General features: G+C 40.9%; 1 protein-coding gene across 5 annotated transcripts in view; it reads right to left on the bottom strand.

Annotated features, from left to right (window-relative positions):
* The window catches only part of DENND4A (DENN domain containing 4A), a 51,772-nt gene extending 33,676 nt beyond the window's left edge, over window positions 1-18,096 (bottom strand). For 4 of the 5 annotated variants that reach the window (XM_030498374.1, XM_030498378.1, XM_030498379.1 and 1 more), the window contains exons 1-5: window positions 17,884-18,096; window positions 9,382-9,467; window positions 2,827-3,156; window positions 1,966-2,215; window positions 314-383 (exon numbers count right to left, since the gene is read on the bottom strand). In XM_030498374.1, coding sequence (XP_030354234.1) covers window positions 314-383; window positions 1,966-2,215; window positions 2,827-3,134 — 628 coding nt within the window. In that variant the 5' untranslated portion in view covers window positions 3,135-3,156; window positions 9,382-9,467; window positions 17,884-18,096. The remainder of the gene's footprint in view (window positions 1-313; window positions 384-1,965; window positions 2,216-2,826; window positions 3,157-9,381; window positions 9,468-17,883) is intronic. The other variant, XM_030498376.1, reaches the window with a different exon arrangement.
* Between the last annotated feature and the right edge of the window lie 1,297 nt (window positions 18,097-19,393).

The following is a 19,393-nucleotide window of genomic DNA, read 5'->3' as shown; positions in this document are numbered from 1 at the left end:
ACACACATCCTTAAGACAGTTATCAGCAACCAAAAAAGAGGCGGGGGACACACAGGTTTGCAGAAACCTATCAAAACACAACTGAGCTTCCCATTATAAGCAAATTTTAAACCAAACTGGTCACAATACATCATTTTAAGGCTTATTTTAGTACACTGTTTTAAAAGGATTTTTCAGGGAAACAGACTTTTTTTGGATAATGCCAAGACAGTGTCTTTGTCAAATAATCCTTCAATAAAAATATCTATTGCGCTACAAACTAACCTGTACATCCTGACTTGAAGATTAAAAATGCTAAATAGTAGTTACATACCAGCTTTATATGATATGGTGTTGGTTTTTGCCACAGACTTTTTATAACATAAATACACTGCTGAGCCCCACTGTAAAACAAAAGAAATTGTTGGATTACGTGACGAAGTATAACAAAAGGATGTAACAGAAGAGAGTGGAGAAAACCTCCTCTTCCTTGTTTACAAAGAACCATAATTTACACACAAAACCATAGAGCATTAAGATACAGGAATTTTGGGCTGGCGACGTTATCCTTTCTGACAACACCACAAGCATGTAATTGAAAGGAAAGCGCTGTGTTAGCTCCGAGCTAACCAACCCATGGCATAGCCCTAGAAATCACAACTGGTTTATAGACTGAAGCATAACATCTATACATTCTTCTCCAAAACATTTGTTAACACAAATACAGAATTTTAAGTACAACTGATATCCATATATTTAAACCTTTCTCCATTTTGTTAAACATCTGGATTAAATGTGCACATAGACAGCTATACATACATCCATGTACACATCTATGTATATATACACACATAAGGTGCAATGTTTCTGTTCTTAACCGCATCTCTGTATTACTTTAATACTTAATTCTTTTGTGTCTACACTTTCATTTCAACCATGCTAATCTTTAAACCCAATTCCTTTTACCATCTGTGACTTCACGGTCTGTGAAACGCTGCGTCACAACATCAGAGTTCTTGCAGCTTCTAAACAATTCCTTTTCTGGCATGGTTAATATATTAAAATAATTTTGAAGTTCTCAATTTCTGGACATGAATAAAGACCATGGAAAGCCACAGAGAAGAGCAGCACCCTTTAAGGACACACAAAGCTTTTATAGATGGAAGAACGAACAATTTCCATTAGACAGCACTCCCATAGCCCAGTCAATATTGGGACTGGTAGAACTGAAAAATCCATTTGTTAATGTCTACAGGCATTTATTTAAAAACAAGTACAAATCAATTTCCATGATCTTTTTTGCATGATACTACTTGCATATGTGGTCAGTATCCCCATCAGCATGCTGACTTTTGAGGACCCTACAAGAGCCAGCATACAGGGCTGCAGATTTGACCAGGAGACACCCAAATATTACACTCTGCAAAACAAAGTGCTGTGACACCTGTGTATTATAGCAGGTCCAGCTTCGGAACCATATTAAGCGTTTAAACAGGCTTAGAGTCAACAGCATCCAACACTGCTCACATGCAACTTTCTTCAGAAAAAAAGATTGTGAAACTACTGAGGAGACTGAGATTTATAAAATAGCACTGGAGGTAATGAGAGAGTTTAAAAACAAACCAGAAGTCGGATGTTAGATACAGAATTCCCATCACAACAGTAAAATCAGTGTCAGAAACAGCCACGTCTGTAAAATCTCCAGTTATACACATGATGACACAAGAGGTTCTTAAGGACTAATCCAAAACTGCTGAAGTCAGCATTTCCAAGTCAGCACTATAAAGACTATTTGCTCCAAGACTTCCAAAGAGACTTTGTTCCAAGCAGGAACAAAGAAATGTAATCCTCCAACTCTTCCAAGATTTGATTTCTCTTTGGAGAGTGCCTATCAAAATTTGTCACTCTGAGAACTGTCACAAATACTCTACGGGCATTACACCATTGAGTACCAAACATTCAAAAAATGCAGATTTTGAATCTTACCATGCTATTATTAAGATTCTTGTCAACCTTGCAGAATGTGTGTGGAGGGGTTTCTCCTTTACTTGGTATGATTATACATATATCTGTAACAGCCAGCGTGTTCTGTGTCATGTTTTCGGATGCTCTTCGGTAAGTGATGTACACTCGCTGTGATGAGGCACTGCCACTGATGTTAGCAGGCCGACCATAGGGAGTGGTTTGAATTATTTCACAACCTTGCTTTACTCTTTCTTTCCCATCATATAAAACCCTAGTTGAAACAGGATGAACAGAAGTTAGAAGGCACATCTTCTTTAAACACTTGAATACTAATATTATACTAAGAACTATAACTGAATAGTACTAATTTAACAGCAGCTCTTGTCTCATCTCTGATCAAAACATGTTTATGGACAAGTTCAGGTCAAATTATACCCAGCTTCTTACAGAAAAGCTTTGTGATGAAACTATACTAGTTTCTACATGCATAATCACTTTAAAGTGTTTTGTTTACTGCAAGATAGTGTTATTTTCAAATCTATTAAAGATTCATTGCCTGATCTGAGGAACATCATACAACTCATCTCTTTTCAATCTGTATTAAATAGGTTAAGCATCTTATCTCAACCCAAATATATACATTGAAAATTATAAATGGCTTTGAAAACTCTGAAATGCAAAGGATTACAGTTGTCATTTAAATACACTCAGCATGCATTTTTCCTACCATATTGGTTACAGTATGCTGAAGTCAACAAGTATATTCCTGTTTAGAGCTTTGCCTTATACTAAAAAAGTATAATATTTCAAGAAATCTGCTGTATTTGCCTATTAGTCAAATACAACTGCCAAAATCACCTACTGGGACCAAAAACCACTCACCCCAAATCAGTAAGCGGGGGCTTATCCCTTCCTCGGCGATAACAAAGGTACATTTGCGGTCCTACAAGACTGCCATTATTGAGATCTGCAGACAGTCCTGAGGGAGTAACATCTATACATTTATATCCCTGAGGAACTTCCTCCCCCAGAGATTTATTAAGTACTGTTACATCTGTAATAGGTTCTTTTGGTTTAGCGATTTTATGGCAAGCATCATTGAAGTGGATTTCTTCCTCTAGTGGTTTGGAAATATCTGTTAGTCCTGCGACAACGAAGTAGTCAGCAACACGAGCCCCTTTGTCTTCCATCTTCCATTACAAGATGCTCTAACTGGTAAGAAAGAAATAAGTATCAGTATGTTTAAAGGCAATTATAAGATACCAGAAATAATAAAATTATATTTATCTCTACAAAACTTGCAGTAACATAAATGAAAACCAAACAGAAGAATAGAAGAGAAAGAGAGAGAGAGAGAGAGAGATCCATCATCAGATCGTGTAGCATTTTTCATCTGTAACCACAATCTCTTTCCAATTTGGAAATCTGAGCCACAATTATGTGAGTTGATCGTTAAATCTTGGAATGGAAAACCCAAGTGGCCTCTTTTTGTTAACTTATACACCAGAGTAACTGAACCAACAGTAACAGCAACAGCAAAATGCTGTGCAAAGTTTTGCAAATAGTTCACTACTGGTGAGTAGTTTGACTGAGCCAAAAAAGTTCTCATGTTTTTTGCACGCAGTCTATTACCACGCTCTGTTCACCATGACAATGGATCTGCTAAGGCATGATGTGCAACTAATTTGCTTCCTGAATATTAAACATATATGCAAAGGCTGTCTTGATTATTCTAAAGATATAACTATAACATTTGTAGCTATCGCACCCCATAAGATTTTACATCAGATACCAAGGCCAGATCTTCTTGGAGTATTTTTGCAGGCCAGTTGATGTAATGTTATTTTATAGCATTTGGGGGCTCGGATCCTTGATATGAACCTATCCACAGCCAGCAATATGCCAGCTTTTATCCCAAACCTTTAAAGCAAGTCAACTTCAATGGACTACAGACCACTGTGAAACAAGAACATTCAAGACCACATGAAGTTTCTCATAATAAGAAGGAACACAGCCCTGCTGTTCCAGCCAAATTGTGTGGGGAAATTACATTCTTCCTGGAATATATTGATTTAAAAAAACAAACAAAAAAAAAAAATCTTTATATACAATTCTTTCTGTATAGTTGTTTTTAGGGCTCTTTTTGCAATGTTTGCTACCAATGTTGTAAACTAACTTCAGCACAGGACAAAATAGTATCTGTAGAATGAAAAGATGGCCTTGCAAAGAATATGTGCACCACACAGCAGGAGATTGAGTTTCCTCTTTTTCAGACACTCTTCAATACTATTGCAAGTCACTTAAACCCCATGTCTTATTTTCTTATTTAATAGCTTGATTTTGCAAGGAAAGAAAATACTTCCCGCTCTTTGATGGAACATTGAGCAATGGGCTAAAAATGTTTATCTAAGTCACCCATATGTGCTGGAACCTCACTAAAGTAGCTTCAGGAAGTTTACTGTCATCAAGTTCGAGACTTTTTAAACCAGGCAAGATATTTAAGAGTCCCTTTTGTTCAATTAATTTTGTTTGGGTGTAAAATTTTATTGCACGAGAAATTGTTGCAACACTCTCAAGAGCTTGCTAACATTCAGAAACTCAACAAACACAATTCAGAACAGTTTGAATGGTTGGTACAAGACTTCAGTTTTCATGCCACCTTTATTCTAGTTGCTTTATCTCCCTTTATTTTTTGCTCTAGGTAGCAAGTATTAAGCCCTAGCAAATCTAACACCACCATGATTATAGGATTTTACCAACAAATTTTCACTAAAACAAGCAAAATAAATGTGGACATTGTTCACTGGTAATGAGGAAAATTAAGTCTTTAGTTGATACTGTGCATTTAACCAAATTGATTAAAGTTGATGGAAGCTGACCTCAGATTTCCAGCACCAGTCCCTGCTCAAGAAGGAAGAATGTCAGCCTGTGCCTGATCGCCACTATCAACCTCACCCAACAGTGCAAGAAAAGTAATTCTATCTTCCTGTTCTTTTTTGTAGGTTGGTTGTATTTTGCTGCAGTAACTGACTTGACTGGTGACTTCTAAAGTCGCAAGGAAATGAGTAACAGTTTTAATTTTAAGGTTATTTACATTATTGAAGAAAACACCAAGAAAAAACCCCAAACTATCCAACCTTCTTTCCTTTCTATATGGTCAATAAGTAATATGGGGCACTTCAGACCACATGATTACTGGGAACCAGCCATCAATATACAGTACTGTAACACTGTGTATTGTAAACAACTGTTCAGCTTGTTTTCCGAGAGAAGAGAGAATGTAGTTACAAAACTAAGCTTTATTTAACCTAAAATCAGTTATTTCAAAACCATCTGGAATATGTTACTCAGCAGTATTTGAGATCAATAACTACAAACTCAAAACTTCTTGAGTGATATATCCAAAGACACACAAATTCAACCACTGCACATGCTGCCCATTATTTCACTGTACATCTGGCTTCAGCAACAAGAAATGGATGGGGAGGTAAAGAAGCTTCATAAAGCATCTTTAAACTCCAGCAGAAGATCAAACACAAACATCTTTTAGCTACCATGACTGAAGTTCTAAACATTTTATAACATTAACAATTCTCTGTAAAACTTAACTATGTCATACTACATTTTAACTACGATGAAAACTTTCTGTTTTTATCAACCAGCACTCAGTGGATAAGCTGTAATAGTTTTTTAAAGCTACAATACACTGGGACAAGCATTTGCTCTTTAGTTAAAAACATTTAAAATATATCAGAGCATAAGCAGTTGCTTTTAAAAAGCATCATTTGAAAATGCATCAAGAAATGTAGAAACAAAAAAAATAATGCTTCATAACAACGATCAGGAAAGAGCTATGATCAAAGACTGCTTAGAAGTATTCCTCAAGGGCTGCTGAGGAAGACAGGGCTGGTTAAGTAAAATCTACTAACCAACCAACTCAAACTCAACACCTACCCCATCGTGAGCTCTGGTGAAAGAGTTTTCTATTAAAAGACTTGAGAAGAGAGAAGGTAAACTGAAAGCTGGCAAGTCTTGCATGTTTGTGTATGAAAAATGCCCCGTAACCACAAAGCAGCAGAAACACCACAAAACTGAACATTGGAAAAACAAAGTTTTGTTTTGTTCCTTCTCTCATTAGCAATATTTTGCAAAGCTACGCCAGTTTCTGGAGTGCTGCACAATGCCTTTTAAATTGAAAACTGTTCTAGTAATCAAAAATTATACAAACTATGACTGTTAAAATTGCAAGTCTTATGCCTTCAGTGTATTAGCAGCACACTATTCCAGGTTAATTAGCCAAGACAGTATTACAACTAAACAGAAAGATATATACACATTATACTGAAGAATCATACCTCTCTCACAAGCCTATTACTTCTTTCATATGAAGTTTATACTAAAATTCTTAAATTCAAACATTCATTTATCCCCAAAACCACTTCCAAGAAAGTGGGACATGCTCTCCTCATTTAGAGTCAGGTAAAATTAGAATCCCCCACATACAAACACCTGGTATCATACAAATTTGCTTCCTAAGGTTATAGCAAGTAACACACAAGTCAGCAAATCTGTCATAATTTAATGCAGATTTTACAGGAGGAGGACGGAAGCTGATGATGCATCATCCAGATCTGCCCCATCCCTGGCAGTGTTCAAGGCCAGGTTGGACACAGGGGCTTGGAGCAACCCCGTCTAGTGGAAGATGTCCCTGCCCACGGCAGGAGGTTGGAAATGGATCAGCTTTAAGGTCCCTTCCAGCCCAAACCATTCCATGATTCTATGATGATTCTATGATCTTTACCTTCGGATATAAAGGCTTGCAGCTAAAAATGCTACAAAATGCAGAAGATATCAAATAGTTTGGTGGTATTTTATTCAAGCTGACTTAAGACTTTACTAGAGCTACTGTGATACTAAGTTTTCAACGTCTGTTTACTGTGAGAGCAGATTTACACAAACTTTATGTTAACAGACCCCAGAAAGAAGGTGTATAACGTGAGCTAATCCAGTGACAATCATTCTGTGAAAAGCAATTCATATAAACTGAAATTCAGACAAACCTGAGTAATTTCTGCAGAAACTCTTACCATGAAGGTATTCCAAAGCACATTATGATTATGTACATCACACAGCACTGCAAGTCAACTTCCAGGAAATAAAACCAAACCCAAACCAAAACACACAACACAAAGTCACACTGCACAAGAGTGTTGCTTGAAGCAGCAGGTCCCAGGTGAAATTCAACAACATTAACAGTGTCACAGTGAGAAGCAGCTACTATTGCTTCTCTACACATCAGCCATCTGGGGATAAAAGGCTGCGTTTTGAAAACACCACCATGGCATCATAAACATAACCTCTTACAAAAGTCCCTGGAAATAAGTGCAATATGTGGTCTTTGAGCCATTTCATGATAATAATTTTTAATGGACTATATATAATTAATACCACTAGAAATTAAATACCATAAACATCTGCAAGAAACAAAATATCCTTGCAAATAGCAAACTGACTTGTAAGACAATATTAAACACATACACAGACTTAGCAGAGCATAGCTATACAGATGTGGGAGAACAGAGAGCTTTTGCGGATTTCTAAACATATGGGAGCAGGAGAAACAATCAGATAATCCTGCCAGATCCACACACTATTCAGCTTGATTACTCTGCTGAACAACAAAGGCTAAGCTCAGTCTGATTGTTTATCCAATTTAATTTTTTAATAGCATCGTATTGCTTCATAACCATTTAGGAAACTTTAAGTAATAGTTTTCTGTTTTCACTGTTGCAATTCATCGGTGCTGGCATTTTAGCAACTGGGCAAAAGAGATTAATCTGAAAAACAAGATCTGTGATCTAACACTGTAGATCTAGTGCCAGTGTTAAAAGAGAACCAGACTGCTGCAAAGTGCAAACCAAGCTGCTATTACAAGAAAGATGAGCAGGAGGTTTGCAGGAGTTCCCCACGGCTGACCCTTTGGTGATAAAATGTTGGTGTGACTCAGATGTGAATTCAGAAAGCAGAGTATATATGCTAATCTATTTTGCTTCCAATTTTTTATTTCTTATTTGCTATAAGCTATCCACAACTGTCATATAGAAAGGAAACAAAAACTGAAAGGCATGATTTTATACCAGCTCACATATTTCCAGATAAAACAACTCTATCAGCATCCAAGCTTTCTGAACAGATCATATTTTTCATTCCAACACTATAAGAGGGATGTACACATCAGCTTTTTCCTCATCACATGACCAGAACGAATGCGGATGTCCTGTATATGCCATCTGTGCAGCAGTAACAGGCATGATGCTCCTGAAGTAGAGAGTTTACCGTAGATGCACTACACCATTTCCAAGGAAGAAAGTACTGATATAACCCATACAGCCTGCTCCTACCCACAGACTGTGCCGAGGTATCTTGTAAGTGGGCTGCAGACCAGAACAGCTCTAGCAGTGCCAGCTTCTTTCCAGGAGCCAGTTTTCTTAGATAGCAAAAAGGATTTACTTCTGTGCTTTTTGCATGTGCAAGAGCTTTACATCCTGTGAAAGACAGTGGTAAGGACCATCCAACTCCATAAAAGCATTTTCACCAGTCCACCTCTGGCAGACAAATACAACCATCGCCTTCTAATCTTTTAATCTTGTCTTCATTCCCATTCCTTCCTGCATTTTCCTTTGAGAATATTAAATCACTTATTAATTCAAGTTCCTTATTAGATCCTAATGCTGTCTAAAGCAGGTAAGAATTTACTTTGTTAGCCTGACTCCAAAGAGATGTTGTGTTTGTAAACACGGAGCGAAGCTCTCCTAGTGTAGGTTGGAAACCAGCACAGGGCCTCGGCAACACACCTTTTTTTTTTTAACAGGTCAAAGCTTTATTAAAAATGGTGATTTATTTTTTTAAGCATTCATCATATAAACACATTCCAAGTATTTCCTTCCTTTGAAGGCACATGAAAAGCAGACCAACACACAAAGCAGTGACCAGTTTTCAAAAATTGCCAGTAAAGTTCTAACAGTTCCTAGAGTTTCAGTCTCATGTGTGTGCTACTGTATTATCCTATTCAAGTACGCTGCCAACACACAGAAATGTGGCAACTAGTCATGCAAGAGCAAAATGAAGTTAACTGCATCAGTCAGTCCTGCTATAGCTACTCAGAACCATTTCTCAGCCATGACACTGCACAAATCACATGAGAGCTTAACAGTCTCGAGAACATAAGAATAACTGCAGCTATACAAGGAAAAAACTTCACCTCATCCCTGTACTTCCAAAGTCAACAGGCAAAATGACAGACGAGCCTTTTCCCCCCGTTTCCTTTCATAACAAGCAAACAATCCTGGGAACTAAGCAGAAGCACCTCAAATATCACAGGAATTCTCTCAAGTCAGAACACAAGCCTTTTGAAAACTCTACTGATATGTTCCCTACCTTTTCATCAGGGCATTGCTTCTACCATTTGCCTCTCTTGCTGTCAGCCAGGCTTTAATACAGACTTCCTGTTAAAGTTTCATTCCCTATAGAAACAGTAAAAACAAAGATTAAACAACATACACATTTGTTGAAAGTTACACTTGCTGCTCACTCCACTCACATTAAGTGAACGCTGTGAATCCCTGTAGGACTCGCTTGCTAAGGCAACGTTGCATGTCACTTAAGTATTAAAAGTGTATGAAACCAGATTTTAAAATTAAGAAACAAAACATCAAGTTCTCTGCTGCACTGATATATTAAGAATGTGAAGAACATTTAGTGCTTTAAGAAAGAAAATAAACCAAAGAATGGTTGAGGCAGCCACTTCAAATTATTTCAACTCTTCCACTGTTTTCTGATGATAAATACCTTCCATGCCTGCCCACAGGCATTAGCCAGCTATCAAAGTGCTCATTTGGCTCAATAACCTTTCCAAGTCTACTTCAAAACATTGTTCCTCTTTGTGAGATACTGGTATTTAAGCAGCTCCTTACTCCACAACCAGCAATACACATGTACTTCTCCATCTAGCCACCTCATTCCAATTCCCCATTCTCGCAGCTAGCGTGACAGTCCTCTTGCCATTTACTGCCATAATTCACTGGGTTTCTTCAGACGTGGTAAACACTACTATGACCACTTTTAAACATTGGTATGACCACAGACAGTTTGAGCTTGTGTTTTACACTGAGGCATGTGCAAACCAGGCAGCCTGTCCTACATTTAAGCATTTTGAAGCAACAGCTTTCCACTACAGGCCTGAGAATACCTCACTGGAGACAGTCTCAGACTTGGATCTCCCAGAACGACTCATTAGCACCAGGAAGGTGTAATCAAAAATAAACTTTGTCTAAGGAGGCTTCCATCTCCCCAGACTTGGAGAACACTCTTTAAAGATTATTGTGAGGAGACTTCAGAAAACAAAGTGTAACATAAGCAAGGCTGGGAAGAAACATCTCTGAAGGGGAAAAAAACCCCTACACTAGATTATCAGAAGTTCAAGGTTCTGTTCATAACCCCAACATACAAGACAATTGATTTCAGATCATGCAGAAGCAATCAGCACTGTCAGCATTACTCCTACAGCAAGGAGTGGGGGGTGACAGCCTGGAGAGCAAATCTAGCCCATGGTGCAAGTCTTTCTAATCCATACAGCACTGGTACTAGTCCTTTACACACAGAGTACAGGACTAGTACCAGTTGAAGTCAGTTACCCTCCAGCAAGTGACTTTGAACATTCTAACACAGACTACAACAAGAGCACAGAGCTGTAGCGATACATATTTTTGTCCAATGACACAATCTGTAATATAAAGTTTCCAGGAGTGTCGGAAATTTTAATTTTAGGAATCACCTGCAGACCTCAAGCAGAGCTGTAAAATGTCTAAGAAATAAGCAGCATTAACATGAATAATTTCCCCATGGACACTTCAAAAAACATATTTCCCAGTCAGCCATCTGGAAAGCCGATGAGGAGAGTTAAAGGAAAGAAAAATAAAAGTACACATTTAGGCATCACAAGGAACACAGTGAGAACTCTGCCAGTGTACTTGCAGCATATGTAGAACAGATCTACAACTAGTTTATTGCCCTGCATCAAGTAAAAGATCTACTTTTTCAAGAAACAAGGTGCAAAGGACCTACATTATTACCCCAATACAACCAGAACTTCTCAGAGCACTTGCATTTTTTAGTAGGATGTTGCCTAGACTTTTTCTTCACATTTCCTACTGTTAAACAAAGGACAGCAACAGAGAAAGTTGCTAAAGGACAGGGCTAAAGTGATCAGCTGTGTTGCTTTTTAGACCCTGTTGTTGCATACATCTGCACTCAATAACATTAGACAACACAGTGATCAGTAAGAAGCAACTAGCCCCTACTAAGGTCCCTTTGGTGCTGCATCAATAGTACTTCTAGCATGAAGAAACATAATGGCATATTAAAAAAAGCCCAAACAAGAGAAACTCACATTGTTCTGCCCCTACATCACTGGGCTGGAATCACTTCCAAGTGTTTTGTGGGCTCATTCACAATCATCTCTACCAACTCACGGTTAACACACTCTGATCCAAACAGCTGAGGAGATAACCAAAAGAGCTCAAAAACTTAACAACACAGGTTCTCTAAGAGGTGCCCAGGAAACAGAAAAGTGCAGGATGAGAGCACAGGGACAGAACACAAGGCCATGAGTTTGGGACCACAAAATAGGAATGCAGACCAAGAACTCAGGAACAAGCAGATTTGTTCAGCAATGGCTAGGAAGAAAGAAAAATTAGGCTTAAATTTAGAGGCTAATCTAGATTCATTGGGATCGCTGCAGTCAGTGAGGAAGAACTGGCCATCGGAGTATCAAAGCTTAGAGAGAATAACTGGCATGACGAAGGCAGGAAGGAACAGACTTCACTCTGAGGGAAAGACCAGGCATTTTCTACATCTTCTGTACTTTCCACCATCACTCACCAAGTCTTCCATCTGTTTGTTCTTCATTGCTCTTTTTAGCCTCAATAAAATCTAAGCATTTACTGGGGGGGTCTAACAAGGCACAGGCTGCTTAGGCATTCATTACAGTTGTGCCACAGCAAAATCCCACAGTATTTAATCCTGCCTACAAAAACTCAAGAAAGAAATGTTAAATATCCCATGAGAATCACGACAGAGACAAATCTTAACAAAGACAGTTTTAAAGCTTCCACTTCTCTTTCTAGATTACAGTATTTATGGCCAAAAAGCACAACCAAAGGATGGAAACGATTTCTGAAGTACAACCATGTCTGTAGGGAGGGATGCAGAAAACAATTTATAGCAAATGAGGGGGAGGGAAGCCAAGGTAAGCACTATAAAATGCAAATATTACTCCATCCAAAACATAGTTCAGGAGGGCAGCTAGTCCATATTTTTTGTAACTACTTATTATACAGCAACTTTTTAAAAGAAGTCCCCCAAACAGAATGTTCTGTTTTCCTTGGCACAGTAGATAGCGGCAAACAAAAGCAGCAAATCTTCCAATAGTGAGCTTCAAACCCAAAATCTGTCACTGAAAATGTGAAACTGCATCAACTAAGAGTGACAGAAGTGGCCTACTTTTACCCCGCTGTGTTTGGACACACAGGCCAACCTCTGTTTAGTTTTGAAGCCATTCTTAAAACTTTGAATTTATGGTGTGGTGGATGGAATGAGAAGTGGGAATTGTTTCCAACGTCTTTTTTTCTGCATTTAAAAATATACTTTAACTGTGACTTAGAACGTTTGATGTTCTTTTTTCTCTCTAGCCAGCAAAAATGTCCTGTGAGATAAGAAACTCAGACCCAGCCACGCTGCAGATTATATACACTGATTGGATGACACGGACTGCAATTGCTGTTTGCAGATGATCTACACCACATTGGTAAGGTTTAATGGAGAGGTAACACTAATACCTCCCTTACCTAGCAAATCTCTATATCCAGTTGCCAAAAAGTTCACCATCCACCCCACAAAAAAAACCAACCCCAACAGTGAGTGTACTGCTACCAGTTCAGCTACAAATACATCTATCAACTAATACGTATTGATGTGATAGTTTCCTAGGTAGGTTTAGCTAGCAAAGCAATACCAAGCAACATTAGGGTATCCCCTCAGTATCACAGTAAATTAGCTGAAGTGCAGTGATATGTTAAGGTAACTGTGGCTTCAGGATTCCAAAGCCAGCTCAGGATATCTCTTTGTAATATACACCAGACATAGCTAAAAACCCCTTCCCCATCTTTTGGACCATAATTATGAAACAACCGTACCCTTAAAAGAAAGGCTGGAGTTTACCAAGTCAGGGCAAAAGCACTCACAAAACTCACAGGTTTGCCCCTGGTGCTCTACAGAATGAAGCCTTCACTGTCCTGAACAGTTCAGCGTACAAGGTAACTACAAAGTTGTACAATTTGTTAGAACACTGCTCCTGTACTGGGATTTAACTGATAGCACTGTGCTGAGCCTGATTACTTTTGCACTTGCAGGATATGGATTGCATTGCCTTTTTCACTGCCATTTTATAGTCAAAAACTCACAGAGACAAACTTGTTGACATACGGAAGCTACCAGGGCTGGACCAGCTCCTGATCTTGGTTGTACAACTGAGAATAATTCCTTAAACCCACAGGTTTCTGCTGAAGCTCAAGACAAAACCAAAACTGAAGAGTCCAGCCCACTGTGCCCTTCTCTTTGTTTGCACAATGCTTGCACACGAAAAGGGGGGGTTTCCTCTGGGGACTTTTTCATTTGCATGTATGTATATACAACTTACAACACACACTTCTGGCTTGTCCACTTTTGTTTTAGATGGCTAAATTGAAATAATTTGATTAATTAGTATTAAGTATATTTCTAACACAGTCAAAATTTACAGTAAAAATTAAATAGTGAGGATATCATTGACTAACTTACTTCTAACACTCCTCCTTACTCTTCACATCCTATTTTTATACCACAGTTCCTCCTTCTTTCACACACATACCCACCCACCCGCTGTTATTGCTTATTTCAATTTCATTCTGTTTCAGCCTCTACAATATCCCTGAATCTAAGACATGACATGAAAGCACACTTTGAAAAAGTAAAAATATGCCATTTAAAAGAATAGGACCATTACTTTCTGAAGTTTTTCATTTCCACTTCTCCTCCACAATTTCCTCCTGGTGCTGTTTCTGAGCTCTTTAGGGAAGTACCAATGACTACTTTTGCATCATAGACTGTTACTAAAATGACTGCTACAGATCAAACCTCTCAGCACCACTGCCTCATGTAGCCTTCACTGTATGTTTTAATTTTGACTCTGTAGTCTGTGGGGGCACTTTATAAATGTACATACACAAGCAGAGTGTTTTCACGTCAGTGACAGACCAAGCTTCCAGACCAGGCATAGACCAAGCCTGAACTGAAGAACAGCAGAAAATACCCAAAGCTTATTAAGCAATATAGCAAAAAACCTCATTCACTTTAAGTAATTACTTGGTCATTACCACTGTTAGAAATAGTCGATTTTAAATAGTTGAACAGTGGTGATACATTCACTGTTTATACATATTCTCCTCCTACCTGCCTCAATCAGAGCAAGGCATAACTGGCTTAGCTTGCAGAGGATTTACTGCTTTTAGTTTGACATAACATTTCTATCATGATTTGTGCTCACAGTAGCAAAGATTATTTATATATGGAATTGATATATAAGGGAATAGATGCAGGGCCTTTTCTGGGCTCTTGCCTAAGACCACCCAGCAAGTCTATAGCAGAAGGATGAGGGATAAGTACAACTCAGCCCTATAAACCACTCCTCTACTCTTGCTTTTTGTGCAAGCTCAACCTAAACTTTACTCAAAGGTGCGGGATCTTTACAGGGTTTGGTTTTGGGGGACTCCGAAGGGGAGGGCAGGCTGGGAAGGTTTGTTTGGGGATTTTTGAGAGTCAGCACTAAAAAAAAATAAGAAATGTCATTACATCACAGGAAAGCCCGATTAAAATACTTTAACAAACAAGAGAATCATACTGGAAATACACCAGTCCACATAAACTGCATCATGTCTTGTTAAGACACTTAAATAGAAATTACTTTGGTGTCTTTTTTTGCTCCTTTCCTCCTCCTTCTAAGCAGTATCACGGTTCTTTGCAGGAATCTTCAGATCAAATACCTTTAAATCCACAGCTACAGATGTATCAAAAGCTGAGCTACTGAACGCTCTGTCCCACAGCAGGATACTTGGAAATCACCAATACCCCAAACATTATGTTTCAACAAGGTTACATTGACTTTTTTCTTTTTAATCCAGCATAAGTTGTGCAACAATTTATCCTCCAACCTTTTAGTCATGCCGACACCATATTTAAAAACTAAGGTCAAAGTTGACTAAAGGACAATGAAGGGAAAGACGACTCCCTACAAGTCTTCATTTCAGCAGAGATTTAAGACTGAGAAAGGTTTTTACTAGGTAGCTGTTGTACTTTCACCTTTCCATGAGCACAACTGTTTCTACAGCCACTGTTATAAAAAGCATTGCAACCTACTATGACTTGCAAAATTAACTCCAACTCAGTTGCTAGGAAGTAGGATGGGAACCGAAAAGGGATGTTGAATATTTAAGTGATGCTGCAAATTTCTTTTTCCAGTTTTAAAACCTCAAGATTAACAAATCCCATTATTATTATTCAGCTCGGTCTAGATACCATCTTCCTTTATGGAAGAGTCACAAGACAGTTTTCTCTTGCTATCACACACTACAGCAGGAGTTTAGACATTAGTAAACCCTTGAATGCAAAACCCTGTAGCTTAAAAATTGCCAGACTGAACAGCGGTGCCCACAATTCTTTTGGAAGAGTGACACAGAACAGTAGTATTAGTTAGGCACCTTCCCAAGACAACCCCATTCTCTTCAGAGCACCAGCTAGGCTCTAACCCTGCCTCACTACTTTCTCTTTCAAGCACATATCTTAAACAGGACCAGGTTATTTACACTGTTCCCAATGCTTGACCTGAATCAGCCACGCTCACCTGAGCCCTATAGTATGCACCAAGCTATGTCAATATTTGTGCTTTTACTAACTAATAATTAACTCTGGCCACATAGCTACAAAATTACCAATATTGCCATTAATGCATATAGAAATACCATTAAGGGCCATAGTGGTGCTATATACAAGTAAAGCATATAGAACAAGCTGTTCACCAGAAATGCAGACCTGCAACCACACTGCTACCGAAAGTATGAAAACTCACACATATGAACATCCTTAATAGTGGAAAAACATTTCAAAGTAACCCTTTTTTAAAAAATGGTCCTAGTGCCTTCTGGCGTACTGCTTGCACAAACAGATCTTATTTTTTGTGCTACTTTCTAGTAAATTCACTGTTTAGAAGAGGCCATTGGGCAAAGCCTGTTCCAAAGGATCAGGAGCTGCTTATAAACTTGAGGGAAGTACCTCATCCAGCTGGACCCTAATGTTTCTAGAACAAGTAAAACATCTACATCACATAAGGCTGTAGAGAAACTTAACCTTTTTCATTTGTCTTTAAGGCTCCATGCAATTTTCCCCTTCCCCAAAAGCTAACCACAAAAACTCTAATGCTCTTTTTCTGATAACGAAACAATTTCAATGCCAAGTCATGACTACTCCTAGAAAACATCATTTACCAGAGACGCAGTTCTACTTTCATGTTCACTTTAAATGAGCTTACAGACTCCTCAATAACCTAAAAGCAAGACAGAGTTTCACCAATACTGTAAATATGATTTTTTTTAAAGAAGGAAGAGAGAAATGGGAGACTTATAAAGTAAGACTTGTATGCTAAACACACAAACCAGAAGTAATCCCCCTCGACCTTCCTTGGCTAGACTAACTCAATTAGTTTCCCTAAACCACCACAGACACTTGCCAAGATTAAATATTTGTGTTTAATCATTCAGAAAGTGAAAGATTATATACTGTAATGTAACACTTTTTACGGAAACCTCTAGTTGAGCAACAGTTCCAGAAAAAAATTGTGAAATGAAGTGAAAAGCTGTGCAGAACACCATGCTTCCACTCAGTTAATTCAAAAAAATTGAACTTCAGAGCTAAGCACCAAGTTCCCTGCCCATAGCAGGGGGCTGAAACTGGATGATGTTTAAGTCCCTTCCAACCCAAACAACTCTGTGATTCTATGATAAGCTGAGACCTCATTTTTAGCATATCAACATTCTTGGAAGCGGCACGTTTCTAAATGCAGCGCGTTTGAAATTACTCCAGAATAACAACCATGGCTAAGAAGTTATTAAATATTATCATTCCCTGGCCAGCAACTTGTGCTACATGCAGATAGCATGACGGAACAAATGTCAGGGCTAATTTTCACCGTCTTGGCCGGCGCGCCGCACTAATCCAGGTATACAGTAACCGAAGGGAAAGTCGCAATGAAAACACGCACAAGGCTGGGCACTACCTGTGCAATCCCGGCTGACGCAGCGCACGATGCATGGAAAAAACTGCTCGTTTATTCACCCGGGGGAGGCACAGCTCGGCCCGTTCCCCCCCGAGCAGCCCTCCGAGCGCGCCGCACGCCCCGGCCCTGCCTTTGTAACATGGCAGGTCAGCGGCACAGCGCAGCCGAGTCGCGGGCAGCTCCCGCCCCGAGCACCGCCTGCCTCCGCGGGCCGGGGGTGCGCTTCTCCGAGCCGGCCGTGACCGCGGCTTCCCGGGAAGCGGAGAAAGTTTTTCCCCCACCTCCTACCGCGGCCCAGCGGAAAGTTACCGCCGGCCCTGCGCGCCCCTCAGCCTCGCGCCTCCCGGCCCCCGCCCCAGCCCGGCGCTGACAGCCCCGCCGCGGGCAGGGTCGCCCCTTCCCCGCCGGCCCAGGCTCGCGATAGCGCCCGCCCCGCGATATCTCCTCAGTGACACCCCCCCCCCGACCGCCCCACCGCGGTGACAGCCCGGCTCCCCCCGCCGCCCCGCAGCACTCACCTCAGGCGGGGGCCGCGCTCCCCGGGGACGGGGGACGGCCGCCGGCGCCTCCTGTCCCCGGCGCCGAGGAGCGGGAGGGTGAAGGGGGAGAGCGCGCTCGGTCCCCGCGCCCTTATCTCACCCTCGCGGCGCCCGACTCGCCTTCGCTGCCTACCCCGCCGTGTGGGCGTCTCAGGCGGGATCCCCCCTCCCCTCCGCACCGCCTCCTTGCGCCGCCATCTTGGCTGTCACGGGGGGCGGGCACCGACTCGTGATCACGGCGGGCAGGGCGCCCGCCGGGCCCTGCTGCTCGGCGGCGGGACGCGGCTCTGCCCCGCCTGTGCGCCTGAGGCGGCCCCGCCAACACCGCGCTGCCCAACGGCCCCGGGCGACCGCCCCGGCACCCAGCTCGGTCCGGAGGGCTCCCTTTGACACGGCGGCCCCCACCTCCCTCCTTCCCCCTCAGGGAGCGGCGGGACGCCGGCGGCTCTGACCCGTGAGGAGAGAGCGGGAACCCTCAGTGAAACCCCCTGAGCACAGCCTAAAATACAACGCGCGGACCATCGGCTCGACTCTGACCCCCCCCGCGCCCTCCCGCACATTTGATTTAAACATAAATTAATCTCCAGCCCAAATAGTCCCGTGTTTCGCTCACCTGCGGCGCGCGTCGCCAGGACCCGGAGGTGGTGCCGGCTGTCTGGAAAACAAGGGAAGAGAAAACGAGGGATTTTCTGCAGGCTTGATGCAATCCGCACCGGGTTGTTGCATCAAAGACCTAGAAAAGAACCCGAGACAAAAATAATCTTCTCAGATGAGTGCCGCGTGTCAAGATGCTGCCGAGCACAACGACATGAGTTCTGCTTGTTCGACACACAGCACCTTGTGTAGTGTTTGAACATTTTATACCAATGTGCTATTTTCGACGTGATGTTTAGACTCCAACCATACAATTTTGGCTTTGAATCCAAGTTTCCCTCAGTTCCGGACATTTGGCTCGAGGGTTTACATGTGGCTCGTTACAATGACAGAAAATTCATATGAAGTTCTAAATTTGGACTGCAAATGTTTACGTATGTTCAAACCTACTGTACTGGTTTAGCTCATCCCTCTGAAAAATCTGACCTAGTAGGAGAATATAAAAGCAAAAAAGAGGGACTTTTTACAAGGTCATATCGTGATAGGACAGGGGGAAAATGGCTTCAATCTGAAAGAGGGCAGATTTAGGGGGAAAATGGCTTCAATCTGAAAGAGGGGAGATTTAGATTAGATATTAGGAAGTTCTTCCCTGTGAGGGTGGTGAGACATTGGCACAGGTTGCCCAAAGAAGCTGTGGCTGCCCCATCCCTCGCAGTGTTCAAGGCCAGCTTGGACACAGGGTTGGAGCAACCTGCTCTAGTGGAAGACGTCCCTGCCCGTGGCAGGGGGCTGGAGCTGGACAAGCTTTAAGGTCCCTTCCAGCCCAAACCAGTCTGGGATTCAAAATAAGACTTTCTCCCTCACATCCTTTTATTAATATGACTGTTTATAGCAG

Source organism: Strigops habroptila, chromosome 9 (assembly GCF_004027225.2).
Source record: "Strigops habroptila isolate Jane chromosome 9, bStrHab1.2.pri, whole genome shotgun sequence".
NCBI classification, from domain to species: domain Eukaryota; kingdom Metazoa; phylum Chordata; class Aves; order Psittaciformes; family Psittacidae; genus Strigops; species Strigops habroptila.
Note: the sequence above shows the minus strand (reverse complement) of the source record. Positions and strands in the feature narration are given on the sequence as shown.